Genomic DNA, 19,161 nt, shown 5'->3' with positions numbered 1-19,161 from the left:
CCCCTTTTTGGCCTGCCAAAAAATCTTTGGCTCCCCCCCCCCTCCCTCCTTTGCACATGCCAAATTTTTGGGTTCCCTTTTTGCAAACCTTAAATTGTCTATTTTATTATAATGCAAGCGATAAATTGCCCCCCCCTTTGGCTTGCCAAAAAAATCTTTCCCTCCAATTTTATCCTCCCCAGGGCTTGTAATTATTGTACAGCTAGCTAAAGGTTTGCAAAATGGGTGCTCAAAAATTTGGCACATGCAAATGGAGTGCCAAGAATTTATTTGCAGGCCGAGAGAGTTTTTTTGGCATGCCAAGAAGGGGCGAGTAAACATTTTTGGCTAGCAATCATAAAGTATGCCTACCCAGGTGACAGATAATTATTAATTATTGCACATTATCACTCATAATCTATCACTAAAAAACGTTTCTTTGCCTCACTATCACAGCGCTACAAAGTTAAGTTATTAACTGCAGACCGACTTGAGTTTTGGAGAAATACTCTCTAAATGTGTTGCGTCACTGATTGTATCCAAGCATTATTACTGAGAACTTATGTGATATTTTTAAAAATGCGATAGACTATTCCAGTTGAAATCCATATACCCCCATATGGAAGACATGACCTTAATCTTCCACACAGGGTGTGTGAATTTCAAATGGAAATACCTGAATGAGTGACTCCATTTGAAATCTACACCCCTATGTGGGAGATTAACTGGTAATGTCTTCTATAGGGGGTGTAGCTGGGTATGTGGATTTCAACTGCAATAGTCCAATGCATAGAAATGTGAAAGTGCATAGCTTAGAAGTTCAATTGACACCCTCTCGTAACTCCCAAACCACCTTGATATGGCTTCTTTTATAGTCCATACAATTTTCCGATTATAAAGTTACCACAAACTTCACCTGAAAGTAGCATCCAAGATGCATGTCCCAGTAATTGGCCAACAGTGTTAATTGATACTCCTATTATTATCCAAAGAAGAATGCCGTCTATTGTTATATTGCTTCCGATTTCAAACTACTGGATAGATTAAGTCTTCCAAGGAACTCCCCAGTTAGCAGAAAAAGTTTGGTAGCACCCTTCACATGACCCATGCAAACAAGGTCTACCAACACAGACAAACAAGATAGTCAGTCAATCTCGGTCAAGCATTGTCTGGTCGAACGCTGGAATGCCATTCATACGATCACACGAAAGACTGAATTTGCAGTGTCAAATGCAATGATAGTCATGCTCTGGTGAACATGTATAGGGCAACGCACAATAGCAACTATTTTTGGTTTTTGTTGTCGACTCCCAGGCTCACCTAAAGAGTTCAAGTTCGAATTAATCAAGCGCGGATTCTGCAACTCGCAATCCCATCCAGGGGTATAAGTAGATTTACAGAGAAGATGCCTTCTGTGAATCTTGGCGATAATGAAACCAAGGTCAAATTGGAATCTTAGGGTGGTTCCATTCATTAATTATTTGTGGGCTGGCCATATATGGTCTTTGCAATTTTCTGAATGAAATGAGTGGAAACTGGATTATTACTTTGATTACTTCAATGAATTTTAATAATCATGATCATGATCATAGGATACCCGCTAAGTTTGGAAAAGTTTGATGGTATCAAAAGTGATGAAAGAAAATGAAAATGGGAGTAATTTCATAGAACATTGCATTGTGTCATTTTCAAGTTGAAAAAGTGCAGACTTCTATTTGCAATAATGAGGAAAAAAGTTCATCATTGTGTGATATTTTTGAATGCAATTTTGCTGTTTGCCTAAAAATGTGCATTGTTTGTTGTTATTAAGATGAATTTTGGCTTTTGGCCAAAAAGAATCTTTTATAGCTATTCCAGTTAGTGTCCATACACCCTCTATGTAAGACATGCCCTTAATCTTCCACACGAGTATGAATTTCAAATGGGGTTACCTGAATGGGCTACTCCATTGCAACTCTACACCCCCTGTGTCAAAGATTAAGATCATGTCTTCCACAAGGGGTGTAAGGATTTCAACTGGAATAGCCCAGTTTGTGTGTGAGTGTCTTGTAATTGAGGCATATCTCAGGAGCTGAATGTCTAATTTTGATGGGGTTTTCTGCAACATGCAACTCTTGAATTGGACCAGTGAAGGTTTAAAGAGATGGAGGTACAAACCACAAATTTCTCATTGACATTACATGCAAAGTAGGGGTCATATTTCCGGCCATAAGTCAAGTTACCTCTTGTTTGAATATTAAATTACGTATCATCTCCCGTAGCTAGGGGGTGTAGTGGGGGAAATGCACCTCTTTATAAATCTGCAAACGGTCTGCTTTGTCTGTAAAGATATAGCAAAATTGGGTAAAAAATGTCAAAAATTTTGATAAATATACCTCAAATCATGAACTTTCTGTAAAATTGGTTAAAAAATAGGATCCAAAAATCAATTGCAGGAGGGATAAAGGTCTACTTTTGGCCCGCGAAAAAAAATGCTGGCAACATGCCTGTCTTCATGAGAAGATAATTCTGCATAATATATATCTGAAAATTACTCCACATTTTCTGTCTACTTTTGGAGAAAATTAACGATATATGTAAAAGGTCTGACTTTGTAGTGTATTTATATCTGGCTGCTAGCCACGCTTTGTTTGACCTTGTTTCTTCATATGTAGATAGACGTAAACATCTTGCAAACTTTCACATTTACTTTTCAAAGCTGTAGAGATCACATTTACAAGCTTCAGTATATTATGATTTTCAGCACTAAAATTTTGCACAATTTGTATGCAAATTTGGCACTTTTGGTGTGCCATGATAAACCTTTAGTGAATGCTGCTTCACAGACTGATTTAGTGCAGGGATGCAAGTTTTCCGGGTTTTTTTTCCCGGATTCGGATCTGAAATCAGGATTTTCCCATGGTTTTTTATTTTTATCATTTCCGAAAGTGGATTTAGATATTTTGTGATTTTTGTCACTAAAAACAAAAAATATTTTGGGGGTGATACCCTCATAGCCTATTCCCCGATACCTAGCGTTCACAAAAAAGATAGTGCTCCGATCAAGCATTCGGCTTACTTGCTTCACTCGTACCATTTCAGGGTGTGTTTTTCAACAGCAACTTACATCCCTGTTAGTGGTATGAACCCTTGGGGAAAATATCATTTTTGATTGACAAGTGACCTGTTATTGTGATTTAGTCATCACTCATATCACATGAAATTGACACATTGATGATGAGTTTATTTATTGCTGTATCACTATGACTTATCAGGGATGGATTCAGGGGAGTGGGTGGAGGGAGTTCAAATCCTGGATCAGCCTCCTGTAAGAGAATATTAGTCAATACTTTAAAAAATATTAAAGAGTAGATTGACATGGATTCATGAGAGTGGGTGGAGGGATTTCAAATCCTAGATCCATCCCTATATTATATGAATATTTTGCAGCAAAAATAAATTACAGAATAACAAATTAAAAGAAACATGTTGGTCTTATTTTGTATAAAAACCAAGGAAAATCTTTGTTCAACTTTTCTCCTTTTTTATTTCTTCTCTGCCTTCTGATAGCAAAAAACTGTGGTCCGTGTAAGGGTTAATTAGCACATATTTTCCATTATTAAACCTATGTGTTAACCCTAACCGGTAAAAATCGTACAAATTCTTGCAAGGAAAACCAAGGAGCATGCAAGCATGCCACATGATGCCATGATGCAATCACCCTAAGGCATGTTATACCCACTGAAACACTAGCAAAACCCCCGTGGCATGAGGTCGGTGATCGTGTGTGTGTGTGTGTGTGGCACCCGAGGGGTCCCAGGGTTAATTCCTGGTGGTACCAAGTGAAATCTTTGTTCATCTTTTGTCCTTTTTTGTTCCTTCTCTCAGTTCTCTGCCTTCCGGTAGCAAAAAACCATGGTCCGTGTTAGGGTTAAAAAAGGAGGCGAGATTAATATGAAGTTGTGTACATTTAATTCATCCTTGTATTCATACATGTGTTGAAGTATATTTTGTCTTGTATGTTTAACAACAAAACTATTGACTTCCTGTATTCTTTGTACTTTCAGGTTGCGGTACATGTTTCGACTTCCACAAGCAGACAGACTACCTGTTTCTCGTGGCACGGAAGAGGGTAAAATACACAAGTGTTCCAAGGCCTATTCCAGCCAGTTCCTGGACACATTTGATGCTCATCACATGGCCGTCTACAGTGTTCAGTGGAACTACTTCCATCCCAAAATCTTCATCTCGTGCAGTGCAGATTGGAGCGTTAAGATTTGGGATCACACCTACAAGTGAGTAGGGATACACACCACACAAGCATTGGGCTATTCCATTTGAAATTCACACTACCCCTGCCCAAAATCTTCCACAGAGGGAGTATGTTTTTCAAATGTAATTGGTCAGAGGTATTCATTTTGAAATACATTCTCCCCCTCTATTATGGCTTTACCTATATCTTCCACAACTGGAGTGAGTATTACAAATGGAAGTTATCCAATTGTCTATTCTTTTCAAAATTGATACTCCCTCTGTGGCAGACTTGAGCTAAATCTTCCACAGGGGTAGTGTGGATTTTAAGTGGAATAGGCCAATATCACATAAGAGTTGTAAGCTGTTGTGGTGGTTCGAGACAGAGAAATGATGATTTAAATAATGAAAAAAAGCAATAACATCTTGAGCTAACTTGTCTGCTCATGAGTCCTGTTAATAAAGTGTACAAAATATGGATAGGGTTGAGAATTTGAGACAAAAATTTATGTTTTTTCCTTTGATTACAAAAATAATCACTTCTATCTTCACTTTCATCGCTCCTTGAATGAGCTATTCCATTTAAAATCCACACTACACCTGTGGAAGATTTAGCTAAAGTCTTCCACAGAGGGAGTATCAATTTTGAATAGAATAGACTTGGATAATTTCCATTTGAAATACTCACTCCAGTTGTGGAAGATATAGGTAAGGCCATAACACAGGGGGAGCATGCAGTTTCAAAAATGCTTAACCCTGACCAATTACATTTGAAAAACATACTCAATCTGTGGAAGATATATCCAAAATCTTCCACTGGGGTAGTGTGGATTTCAACTGGAATAGCCTTGTATAAATACAGGGACGTTAATTTTCAGGCATTGGCCTGATTTCATGCATTTTATTACTCCACAATTTTATGCTTTTATTTATTTTTGGCCTGTTTAAGGCTTTAGAGCCCAAATTCATGTGCTTCTTCCTGCATTTTCCTGCAAAATCGCTTCAGGCCACTTACATAATCTGATAAATATGGTGACCATCATTATAAAACTTGCACTATCCTTGACTTGGGTGGGCATTCCTAGCACCCAATTTCAGAAAATAAATAGGAAGTACTGCGGTTGTAGTATTTACTAAAAATAAAAACAAATTTGAAAAACCTTGACTTGCGCTTGACTTTGGCATTCATCTCATGATGCTAGTCACTTGTTGCAAGTCACTTTGCACATCATGGACATTAAAGGGAGAGAAAGGGTAGAGAATTCGTGTATTTTCTAACCTGCGCATTCCGGACTCACCAATTTTCCCACCAATTTGCTGTAGCTGGCATGAGCCATGTGAACTTTTAGAATAATAGGAAATATTAAAAATTGTGAAGGGGGTTGCATATTAAAAGTTTATCAATTTCAAGTGAAAGAATAGTATAAGTATCTAGAAATCTCAACTTCAGGCATAGACTAATGTAACTCCCCTTACTTTGCCCCTTAAGTGACATTCCGATAGCAATTTATTGAAGGGTAGTTGACTTCAGTAGTGGTTTTCAAATAATACCAAGGTACAATCTTGTTTAGAAACCCCAGAAAAAAAACCCCTTATTTTTTGGTGTCAGGATTACCGATTTATGGGAAAATATGCATCAAATCAAATCAGGTGCCAAGTAGGTTACATGTAGATGTAGACTTTTAGGTTTGATTTTCAATAAGTGAAATGAGTTTGATTTTCAATAAGTGAAATTAATTTCATTTAGCATGAAAATGTTACTTCTTCTGGATGTTACAAGTAAAAAATAAGATGTTGTTCTGCAATGATCAAAGATAGGTCAAAAGAGACTTACAAAAGAATTTACTTGAATTGGATTATGCATTGGGTTATAATGATCAAAATGATCTTGTTAATGTTTGGCGTCTAAATCAATCCTTGTATCAATTAAGTTTGACAAACTTTTTTGTACAGAATATATGTACCCGTAAAATGTTTCACAATTATGTGATTTGGCCTAATTATGCCAACACAATATGTTAAATCATAGTTGAATGTCATATTTATGTTGTCACTAACCTAGCAATCCCTAGAATCATAGACTTTCTTTTTCCAGAGTGTCCACGGTGGGCGGTTCTTTTGAATTGATTCTCACAATGGCTAACGCCAAACGTTGCGCAACAGACATTAGATCAGTAGGTACTCATTTTTTCTATAATTAACTATGATTTCAATCTTAATTTCACTTTCATTTTTTTTAATTATTATTATTCTTTACAGGAAAGGGCCTATGTTTACCTTTGATCTGGGAAGCTCAGTCGGTGATGTGGCGTGGGCTCCTTACTCAGCTACCGTGTTCGCTGCAGTAACGGCTGATGGAAAGGTATTTGGAGGGCACTCATTTAGTTTCTATTTGTTAATTAAAAATAAAAGAATGGGCCTTCTAAGAATAAAGTACTCAAATATTTGTTGATTGCTATGATAATGTGATCAAAAATGCCATATTGTTTTATGGTGTGTGTCGAAGGCAGAAAATTAGCAATATGCTGGATTTTTTTTTGGGTGATGATGTTTCTTGTTATGTAAGTATGTGTGTACGATGAGGGAGGGTATACATTTTTTGGAATATACTGTAGCTTTTGTTATTGTTGTTGCTTGAATAGGCATGTATGATTTCTGAAGAAAAGTTTTTGATGGATTGTAAAATGAATTTCCAAGCATATTCCCGGTCATAGGGTTTTGTCTCAATTATATTCACCAAAATGACTTTGCCACGTCACAAAACCCATGGAGTAACCAGCAGCCAATAGAAGCTTGGTTTTTGTCTTTTTTTTTCTTCTGCCATTTTCATTGTATATAATGCAGTTATTGTGCATCTGATTTCAATGTTTTGTCATTCAAATTCTGACCAATCAGAAACTACTGTTTACACCCTTGACCCGTTTTTGTTTGACGTCACATTACCTGGTCAATTGTGATACTTGACAGAAATGTTAACCAATCACTACCCCTCAATTAAGTCATGTGACTTATTAGGTATCTTGTGGTTACTTCCATATATGGGCATAAGGAATCACTGCCAATATAGTCATGTTACGCTATGGATATTACAGAGTGATCGATGTATCTAAAAACACTTACAATTGATCAAATACTTTTCTGTATATAAGAAAAAACAATGGGAATACTTAGAAGTTGACAATATGAAACTTGTACTAAAATAAAAACTTTCAAGGATTCCGACAAATTTGTGTAAGAACTGACTACTTTTTCTTTGTTCTAGGTGCATGTGTTTGACCTGAATATCAATAAGTATGAGCCGATCTGCGAGCAAGCCGTGGTGCAAAAGAAGAAGACCAAGCTCTGTCATATAGCATTCAACCCGAGTCATCCTATTATTCTAGTTGGAGACGACAGGTACTTAAAATTAAGCAAAACTTCACGATTATCCACCTTATTCTTTTTAAATGGCTTTAATCTTGTTTATATTACCAGTCTGTGTCTTTATTGTTCACATGCAAGTCTGTACACAAAATTAATGGTTTCCCAACTTTGTACCCTGCAATAGATACACCCACTGGTATAAAACAATACTTATAATTAACAGTCTTAAAAAACATTTTACTAGCTGTTTGTAGATATGTTGACCATTTTAGTAAGCTTTGTAAGTAGTTATTGACTTTGCCCAAACATACGATATCCCAACAAGTGATGTGATACACTGTAAACAGATACACAGCAGGGCAAGGTGCAGTCTACATATGCCCATGTATCTACTTGCATGATTTGTAAGCACTATTTAACATACAGAAATCCAATACCCTATCCCCATGTTCTTGCAGTTGGGGGTTTAAATAAACTGACACTTTGGCTATAATCCTGGTAGGGTATGCTAAAGTTAAGTGACTTTACAAAGAAAATATGACCAAGAAAATACCTCCAAGAAGATTCTTGTGATTTCATTGGACAAGATGACAATTTGGTAACTAGATTTTTCCCGTATCCTACCCTCTGCTCGTAAATACGCTCCCATTTTATATTCTGAGATTAACACTCTTGCGTGTTGTCACTGGTTGTCATGTAATCATAATGACTTCGCTAAGTTCGCTTTGCCAGTGCTGTACAGGCAAGTAGGTGGTATTTTTTCAGCAGATTTGCAACAAAAAAGTTAAATGTTATTCCTATCAAATACAAAGAAAGTTTTTTTGTATTATTTCGTTTCACCCTAGTGTTATGATGTTTGATCTGATGCCAAATCTATCATTAGGCTTGTGAGAGTTGTCAGAAACGTAAGCTCCCTCTGACAGAGCTTCACGTCGAGTGTTGTTGTAACAAGGCCAGAGCCAGGGCCCCCGCTGCCGATTTGAAAAAGAAATGATCAATAATCAGCCCGATAGAATTTTTGTGTGATAGATACCGTTTCATCTGGATTTGATGAAATTGTTATTAGGCTTGGCTTATGGTGGGATACGGATTATGTCTAGTCTTGTAACTGGTATATGGTGAGGATGTAGATCCTCGTCTGTAGTATTCGGCAAGGTCCTTCATAGGTGTCCGACTGCTCTTTCGGATTATTGCCTAAAAAGAACCAAGTCAAGTAATGCTATGCAGCTTGATCAGCAAATGAGGTGCCAATATGATGATGACATAATTCAATTAGACAATCAGAACCCCTCTTCCGTGTTTATGCTGTAAACGGCGCCAAATCAGCAGACCGCAAAATCTCTAATCCACCCAACCTCACCAGGGGTCCATTTCGCTAATTTTTTTCACTCTTCGTAACTCAAGCAACCGTTCGTAAAGTTATGAATACCCAATACTAGACGTAACTTTATGAAGGGTCCCTGTAGTAAATCCCTATTACTTACGAAGGGTACCGTTCATAAGCAAGTTTAGTGAAATGGAACTTACAACTCGTCGTGAGTTACGAACGATTTCGAGACTTAGAACACCTGTTATGTGAAGCAGGAGTTGTGAATTATGGCTGTATGCCCACGGTACATTGCTTTTGTCATAGTGAATTATGTAATTATGAGAGAAGCTTCTTCCACGTCAGAATACAAAAAAAAGCATTACATAATAAGCTTACTTCATTTGGCTGTATTACATCACCCATTTCTGTAAAATTTATTCGGTTATTTCAGTTAATGACATTTAATTTTCACTGCTTTTATTGAGTATGTTTAATGTTGATTTTGTTATATTGAAGGTCAACTAATGGTTAATTGCTTTGACACATGGTCAGTTAAGGACAAATCACATTTTCCAGGAAATTTATTTTGTATGTGTATGTGAAATATCCTGTGGACTCGAGTGTTTCCTGATCCAAGTTATCAAAAAAGTTTAAACGTCCTTGAATGTGCAGAGGAGCTGTTACATTAATGCTACATCATGTCCATATTACACTATTTATAAAGTTTGTCACTTTTATGCCAATGTGTAAATATGGAAGTGGGGTTCTGTTGGCTGATTGAATCCTGACATGAACCAGCCATTCGCTGAACCAGCCATTCGCTGAACCAGCCATTCGCTGAACAAGCTGCGAAGCCTGGTCCGTTTTATGCAATTAAGAGGGAGCTAGCATCGGCAGGTGCCAAAGTTCTTTAGTACACAAAATCTCTCAATGAATTCTCCATCTGTATTCCATTCCCACATTTCTCAGATATTCATATAAAGCATTGCATGCGATCACTAATAACTTGGCACTTATTTGTCAGTAGAGATGCAACTTAAATATCAAGGGTAATACGAAAGTATTGAAGTAAAATTTACCTATTTATTCAACTGAATCGTGGGTGTTTAGCAAGCCTTGAAATAAGGATTTCGGAACCAGGAGCAATTGTACTATAATTTAACAATAAATTGCTCCTGGTCTATGTCTTTGTGTGTAATTTTCCAACAGAAGCAGGAGCATTTTGCCAACCACCAGGCGCAAATTTGCTCTTTTGCGCCCCTTATTTCAAGGCCTGGTGTTTAGAATGGCAAAATCTATTTCTGCTCAAGTGGGAAATCACTGTGACAATGATACTCGTATGCGAGTATCACAATTATTAGTTGGGTGTTTGTGGAATCTGAAACAATTCAGTTTCAACTTTCATACACACTCATATGAAGAGTACAGATACAATATGCTATTTTCAAACTTTTTGCATTAAGGGCAGTGTAATGGGAGAGAACATGGACCTTTTCGAGCATCATTATTTCTGAATTGTATGTCAAAAGTATATAAAACTATACATTTTTGGAAAGGAAATGAGTCAAGGAATCCCATGGTGACGTCATATTTGTTCAAAAATCTCGAGTTTTTGAAAAACATCACAAAAATTCACTTTTTTACCCCAATTTTTTTGTGACAACTTAGAAAAAAATCCGTTCGGAGTAAAAAAAAATCAGTTAGCTTTTCAAAAAGAAGAAAAATGAACTTAGGGAAGGTTTTTTATTTTTTTGAAATTAAATCTCTTTTTTGAAATATTGAAAAAACATGTGAAAAAAGCAATTTTGTCACTCAATTAAGCTAAAAATTGCACAGAATGGTGTATATTTTTGTTTAAAACAAATTTTTGAAAAAATGAGAAAACCTTCCCTAGGCTTTGATGTACTCTAAACGATAGTGCAAAAAGTTTACCTTTTGCTTGCATATTTTTCGAGTTATCTTGTCACAAAAATCGTGCAATATTGTCAAAAGTTTTAGTAAAAAATGTCAAAATTATGCACAAAAGCGTCCTTATATTTTAAAAGCGGTAAGACTTTCACGCTTGTTAAAGCTGTATCTGGTGCATGGTCTAAATATGCATCTTTTTGCATCAGTAAATCTATAATGTCTGCTTTCAGTGCGCCAAAATTCAAAATAATTAAAAAATCTAAGTGGCATTTTGACTGCAAATTTTTGTCTTGTTTACACCACATTTGCTGGCGTGAACAACAAACCGAATGCGCCTAGACTGCGTTGGACATACTCGCAGAGTTGCGCCACGTCACGCTAAGCGAATCGCAGCGTAATCAAAATATTTCGCATTCACAAGCATTTCTGACTCATTATTTCCCGCCAATTTACTAAGCTGTCTTGAGCCATGTGACTTTTTAGAGTTGAAAAGAGTGAAACAAATCAAGCAAAAATACGAGTAAATATTAGCAAGTTGTATTTTATCAGTTTCAAGTGAAAGAATACATTTTAGTGTTGATAAATATCAAGAAATCTCAAATTAGGGCGTGAACGAATGTGTCTTCCATTACTCTGGCCTTAAGGCCACCAACATCTGCACTATGATATCGCTAGCTTTGAATTGACACCCTACTTTAAAATATCCAATGTATATTTTTGAAACTATGATCACAGCACATATTAAATTGGTAATTTTTGCTTGACAAAATCCAGTAAGTTTTTGCTTATATTTCGTCTATCTCATCAGAGGACTTCATCAGATCTGAGCATCAGATCCACTTTCCCAGGAAACTGGCTTTCTGTTGTGTGTTGTCTCTCTTCCAAGGACATATGTCCCTTCCTCTCCATTCATGGTCTTTGGCCCCCCTCATCACTGAAGTCCTCCTATGAGATGGATAAAATATTACTTTGGTTTTGTCATGCAAAAAGTACCAATTGATTTGAAGTACAAACCTTATGAATCTTTTCACTGAAGCACATATTTACTTATCAAGTTCTCTATATTTGATGAGATATATTGCCCATCAAATCGAGAAAAATGAATGTACCAGTGTTTGTATATGAACTCTACATATGCATATGTGAGCCACCTCGACTCTTTTCATGATTGTTAACATTTGGAGGTTAATTATAAATGTACAATTTTAGTAACTGTATTAAACTCAACCATTTTTTATCTCACTTCCTTTGTATTATAGGGGTTATGTTACAAGTCTGAAACTGTCACCTAACTTGAGGAAGTATCCAAAGGTAAGATGTTACTTATAAACACTTGTAATTCTTATTTTCAAAGCATAAAAAGAGTAATGCTATTATTGTTATACTTAATTCCATTGCGACTTTTTAACAATGGCGTATTTTCCATAGCATTACACACTGAGCAATTTTGAGTTGGTACAACTTGACAGATAAACTCTCTATAGATTGGAAGTAGTATAAAAACACATTACCGTAAAAACTAGATAGTTAGCATTATTTGCTTACTATCGAGTGCTTTTAAAACATGCAAACATGAAGAGCCCCATGCAAATCATCGATACACATAGTTATACACAAACAAGTAAACCTGCAAATGTGTGTCTCAACCCAATTAGCTCAGTTGGTAAAGCGCCGGACTTTGGTACAATTTCATGTTTTCAGAAGCGCTTGATAGTAAGCACATATGCTAACTATTGAGTTTTTACGGTATTTAGTTAACCTCAAATCAAAACCCACTCATAGTTCTCCCCTCCTAAAGGATTTTTTTCAGCTTCTGGTTAAACAACAAATTGATTATTAGACTGCTCTCATTACGGTATAATGTATAAAACTTCATGCAATTTTTCTGCATAAATAAAATACTTTTGTAGTACCTTAACAGTTACCATGGCTTTCCTGACATACTTTTCCACTACTTTATTTGTTTCTCAATATAGGACAAGAAAGGAAATCCACTCAACCAGGGACCAGAATTTGAAATTGGAAAGATGGACAAACTGCTAGCGCTTGTCAGGGAACCACCCAGTACTACAGAGAAAAATTGATTCCCCGCAGTGGTAGTATGTTGATGCTGTCCGATTGTACTTTGCAGAGAAAGGAAGAAAAAATTCATATAAAAAAAATGTAATAAAATCCGTCCAAATTGAACTCCGTCCAAACTGAGATATGTGTTTCTCAAAGCTTTTGGTTCTAGATCGGGCTGTTCCGATTGAAATCCATACGCCCCCTATGGAAGACGGGATCTAAATCTTTCACAAAGGGGGTGTGAATTTTAAATGGGATTACCTGAATGGGTGACTCCATGTGAAATCTACACCCCATGTGTGGGAGATTAGGGTCATGTTTTCCTAGGGGGTGTATTGCCCATTCCTTCAGTGTAAAGACATAAAAGTTGCATCCCAGCATGGGGTTCTTGTGTTGTAGATCTGATAAGTGTCACACATTTGTTTCAATGCAGACCACACTTTCAGGTGCATGTAATGCCAGATAAGATGTCTCACCCTTCCCAGAATCCTTTGCAACATGATGCATCCCCTCATTACATCAAGTCACTGACACTTCTATTACTTTTTACAGGTTCCCTTTGTTTTCATGTTGAGAATAGACTGGCTAAACATGGCTGGATAGTCAAGAAATGAACATATTTTGCAAGATCTGGATGTGCTCTGTTCATTTGATGTACTTTTTGTCACTAGTATCAACCCATGTTGCACTAGATAGCAAATCAGTACAGACAATTGAAATGGAAGAAATGCATAGTGGGAAGTGTTAGTTATCTTCTCTGATGCTATGCCATCGATATGAATGATGGGCTTGGTGTCCTTTCAATTTAGAGGGTGAAACTTTAAGTAGCTCTCATGTAAGGGGAAAGTGTTTTTTAAAACATTAAAACTATTTATGTTATAAATGTGTTGTTAATGACATAGAATGATACAGAAAATTAAGACTTGTGCACCTTTTGTGTCACATCTTTGCATTTTATGCCCTGCATGATTATGAAAATTTCATCTATTATTTGCGGATATAATTCAGTCAATGAATCCTGCTTTAATAGTTCTGTCCTCAAGTAAAAATGCAGAATTTCCAATTAAATTGCAAAACACGATTCTGAGGAGACTGTGCAATAGCCTCTGAGATACCATGTTCTTACATGGGATGGCAGATTTGCAGCATGTGATGCCACCCAAAGAGAAAATGAAATTTGTGATATTTTCTGTTTTACCAAAGTTACAAAGTTAATGACGTTGGTCTAGTAATGTGGGGAATGTTGCAGATGAAAAGAAGTTTTATTATTTCAATGAGATTTACTGGAATTGATGGACAGGGGAACAATGCACATGATCAATGCATATTGTTGTATGATCAATGTATGGTATCAAAGTCCCACTATGATGATGACAGCTACATTGCACTCCAGTCCACACCCTCCCAGGAAAAGGCTGAGCATATCTAGCAAATTGCGATTATACTTCAAAAAATTGAAAACAGCTGTACTGAACATGTCATGTGCAACTTTGTGAACCTGAAGCTGATGGCTATATCACCCATCTGAGCATACACAGAGCCCTCAACTTGTCGGCGCTTATGGCGCGAACTCTCCTTCTGATTTCACTAACGCACCCCTTACAGCTCCTTACTTATCGTTGACCCTCATGATAGGCGAGACATTCACTCGATCGGACATCCAGGAACATTGTCCCCTTCGTCCCCTTTGCACAAGCACGCGCATAGCAACCAGCTCAAGAAAGGGGAACTGCACATGCGCACACTGGTTTTACAAGGCTATTTCCCCTTTGTGACGTCAGTCCGACCAAGAGAATGCTTCCGCAGTATGCTGAGCCCTTACTTTATATGTGCTGAGGGAGTACAGGTTTCAAAATAAATAAATCTATCCAATTCCATTTGAAAAGCACACTCCTGTGGAAGACTCTCCTTAAACCTTCCACAGGGAGTGTGGATTTAAATCGAATAGCCCATTATGTTCTTTAGCAGAGACGTCCTCTGTAATTAGAAGTCTTTAGGTATTAAGTTTTGTCTAATATGTAGTTGTAGTTTGTTTCTTGAATCCTGGTCATTTGTTTCACACTCAAAACTTGCATAACATTACCTGCCAGCAAACACAAAACGTTATGGACATCATTTGCAAAAGGTTAGAAAAGGTTGCCAGAAAATGTTTGAATGTCGGGTTAGATAAAGTTTTTCATAACATTTGTTGATAACCTACTGCAAATATTCAAGTGTTATAATATTTTTGGCAAAAAAGGTTTGCAAAAAATATTTTACAATAATATCTTGAAAATATTTTTAAAATATTGTTGTCGTGTGTTTTCATACAAAATGTTTTAAAACGTTTCTATGACCTTTATAATAGCCCGACATTAAATGCTATTAAAACGCTTTTATCTAAACCAATACCTAATATATAACATGTTTAAAATGTCTTAAAAACATTCTTGTGTTTGCTGGACTGTTACTGAGCAAAAAATAAGACAGATTTTTTTTTGTAATTTTAAATCCTAAATGCATCCAGATGATGTTGTATGCAATACATATGATTTCAGAAATGCAAGATTATACTTTAAGTCTGTTGGTTTGAAGTGAATGCAAAATGTACCAGTACAGGACTCATTTAATTGGAAAAGCTATTATTTTGCCTTCAATAATAGTGTACCATAAGTTAACAAAAAACAAGTTATCAACTTTTTCCCATTTTCACACATGTGGTGCAATGAAATTGGTATTATGAATGTACAGAATTAATGGTTCTAATTTTAAGTGAAAAACACACTGTCTCCATTTGTGACGTCAGTTTTCTTAGTAGGCTTACCCATGAAATATTTTTAATTATTTGGATCACAATTTCGTTTTACCTGCAAAGTGTTATCGGCTAGACCAATTAACAGTATTTTGAAAAATCACAAGACCATATTATTGAATCAACACCAATAATGGAATTAAATAGAAATGTGTGGGATGGACAATTATCAAACAACCGTGTCCACTTTCAATTTATGGTAAGAAAAGTGTGACTACTTTCAGTTTGGAAGTTTGAAATTCTAAGTACACCATTGATTGTCATCCAGGCAAGCAAGATTTAAAAGTTTGAATCATTATTTTTAGCATATCTATTTTTTTTCTGTGAAAAATAAAAAAATTGCCCCATGGTATGGCATGGTAGTGACTCTTAAGATGGATGTCAAGTCCCATTGCGTAATACTATAGTGCTATAACCTCGTGTAAGTATTCATGCACAACAGACAAAAGTATACATTTTTTTAATGAAAAGATTAAGAGACAAGGAATCTAAAATAAATTTGGGGGGGGGGGGTAAATAAACTATAAAACAAGTAGTCCAAAATTTGATATTTGTGTTATGTTCTTAATCTTGAGATTATTATAGTGACTTGTTTTTTAATTATTTGGATATCATCCTTGCCCAATAGGAAAGAAAAAAAACAACTTTCCGATGAAAGCCTTTTTTAAATCAAAAATTCACCTTTTTGGGTAAGTTATTCAAAAAATTAGGCTGATATCCAACCCAACAAAGCCCATTACAGGTAAATGATAAACATACAAATAATGCATCAAGTCCAGAATTATCATAGTAAGCAGTCGCAAGGAGCATAGCGTTTTTTCAATGGCGTACACCGTTGAAAACAAACCCGCTAACGTACGCTCTTTGCAACTCCTTGGTATATGATACGGACTTAACGTGGAGAAAGGTTTCAAATTTTAAAACTGAATTTAGGGGTTTTTTACGTCAAAATTTCAGTATGTTTTTGGTACTTTTTGCCCAATTTCATGCGCATTTTCAGGTTTTTTTAGGAAAGTGCAGTCTCATGCCTGCTATTATTAAGCTAGTGTTTTCTTTTCGTTGTTTGTCGAATTAACGCGGCTGTGTACTCTAGCCATTGTTTCTTTCTCAAAATTGAGTTTTTATGATATGTTTGTACCTTGTTATGTTTTTTATAAATACAAGGAATGAAAATCCAGATTTGTAAACTCCAACTGCAATATTTTAAGGATTTTATTTCACTATTCCACTCGTGTTTGAAATTGAAAAGGAAAGAAAATCTTTGTTGTACCAGCCATAGACATACCACCTAGACCTATGACTCCCCATCCCTTACCACAGCGGGAGGTGAAGCCCCGTATCCAAGGTGATATTGACGGATTGACGGGGTTACTAGGCGCGGAGATATATCGCGTACATTCTGACGCGATCGTTTGCGTGGTTACTGCGCTGTTATCGCCCGCGTCAAATGCAACATGTTCCGTAGACGCGAACATGTCTGCTTGTTTGCGTCCGGGTATGCGTCCTTGTCAAATTCGTTGCTAAACAATGTCGGCTTCACTACGCGAGTCAAAGTTATTGGTCTAGGTTCTCGTTTGTCTGGGGTACCAGCAAGGTACACGCGCGCAACAACTCATCGCGTTGCGTATCGCGCAATTTGTTAACGCACAAATACGCGACGCAAACGCGACGCTTATCTGAATGCGCGGCGCATCTTATGGAAACACCACGGAAGCACTGATTTCACAAAAACCTAGTGGTCAAATGGCTCCGTTTTAGCTGATAAAATGTGGGGTTTTTCAAGTTCTTTCCCCCGATTTAAATATCAAGTTATGAATGGATTTCGCTCAAACTTCTCAAGGGGCTGTGGATTTACCCGATGTTTACGTAATATAAGTTACAAAAACGAAAACTGTCGCATTCTCCTGTGAGATTCGAGGAAAGTGCAAAATGTGACCACTTTAAACTTCAACGGCCATTATTTCAATGTTCATTTTCTCGGTAAAATGACGATTTAGGTACACGATAACTCAATAAATACAGCATCTATAGGTAAGCAAATATGATCATCGTAAAAAGCATGATCGACTCAAGAAACGGTTTTCTCACTTTTTTATATTTTGGTCTATTTCCGATTTTGGGCATCATTTTGTGCAAATAGGCGTTTTTGAATTTTAAAAAGTTCATTTTGATGCCTTATATGGTCAATATCTCAAAAAATAAGGCCAATATCAAAAAATAAAAAACCGTTTTTGGAATGGAGCCTCAAGATTGAGCTAAAAACAAAATAAAATATTTTGGAAAGAGTGTTTTTTGTTATGATGTACCTAACAAATATTGCCAAAAACTCACTTTTTGTGATTTTCTTCAAAATTGTTGTTTTTACCCCAAATCTGTATTTATATTAAGATTTATTGATGTCTTGCCTTCATAAAAATGTATACTTTTATATGTTTTGCGCGAATAATTACAAAGTTATTGCACTTTTACTACACGCATGTCTGAGAGTACACAGCCACCTTAAGAAAATGTTACTACTGGAAGTGTTCTCCTGGACATGCAATAACGTATTTTAGGCAATAAAATAAAATATTAATAATCTAATTCAGCGATTATATTGTTATGTATTACAAGCCGTCCATTTTGAACCGTTCCATGTAAATACTATACTGACTATAGCTAGTGTTCTCTGTATTTTTGAAACCAACATGCAAAATATTATTGAAATTTTGTACATAATGCTATGTAGGTTGAAATAAAATTTAAATTAATTTATGGAACTTAATTCGTGTTCTTTTAACTTCTTTATTAAATATACCTATTCGTAGTCTCATTATCATTCGTTTTCAGTATTCATCATGGGAATGAAGAAAAGAGGTCGTTGTTATTTTAAATTAAACGCCGCAAAAAGACCTCCCTACTCCCTATACCCTATTACAAAATTTCCCTCAACCTTTAGGCCTATTTCTTTTATAAGATTTATTTATAAAATGCATTTTAAATCTTTAAACATGTTGGAGCGAATTAGCTTCTAACAAACTAGCTTCAAAGCAAAGCGGATACTTTTTGGTATACCCATTCTGCCCGCATAGCTCCCTTAAGGGGGTACTGCACCCCTGCCCAATTTTGTGCCTATTTTTGCATTTTCTCAAAAATCATAGCGTATTGGGAACAAGTAAGATATGTATATTATAGGGGCAAAGACTATAACTACTGCACTGGAAATTTTATTTCAGCACAGACAACAGTTGTGGAGTTACAGTCAAAAATGAGGGAAACCAATATTTAATCAATAAATCAATAACTACTTACTTGGAGTTGCTGAATTTTCAGTACAGAAGTTGTAGTCCTTGCCCCTATAATATATACATATCTTACTTGTCACCAATGTGCTATAATTTTTGAGAAAAATGCATAAATAGGCACAAAATTGGTCAGGGGTGTAGTACCCCCTTAAAAGAGAGACATTTCAAAATATTCGGAAAAGCGCCAATGAAAAGTTATCTTTGTAGAATATCACGCGAGAATTTGTCCCATT

The 19,161-nt window shown here is 36.2% G+C and overlaps 1 protein-coding gene across 1 annotated transcript in view; it reads left to right on the top strand.

Moving 5' to 3' along the window:
* The window catches only part of LOC140159211 (dynein intermediate chain 2, ciliary-like), an 80,476-nt gene extending 64,644 nt beyond the window's left edge, over positions 1–15,832 (top strand). The window contains 6 exon segments of the mRNA XM_072182605.1: positions 4,026–4,073; positions 4,076–4,253; positions 6,469–6,571; positions 7,472–7,605; positions 12,049–12,100; positions 12,766–15,832. Of these exon segments, the coding sequence (XP_072038706.1) occupies positions 4,026–4,073; positions 4,076–4,253; positions 6,469–6,571; positions 7,472–7,605; positions 12,049–12,100; positions 12,766–12,873 (623 nt within the window). The 3' untranslated portion in view covers positions 12,874–15,832.
* Positions 15,833–19,161: the final 3,329 nt, after the last annotated feature.

This window comes from Amphiura filiformis, chromosome 8 (assembly GCF_039555335.1).
Source record: "Amphiura filiformis chromosome 8, Afil_fr2py, whole genome shotgun sequence".
NCBI lineage: Eukaryota > Metazoa > Echinodermata > Ophiuroidea > Amphilepidida > Amphiuridae > Amphiura > Amphiura filiformis.
Note: the sequence above shows the minus strand (reverse complement) of the source record. Positions and strands in the feature narration are given on the sequence as shown.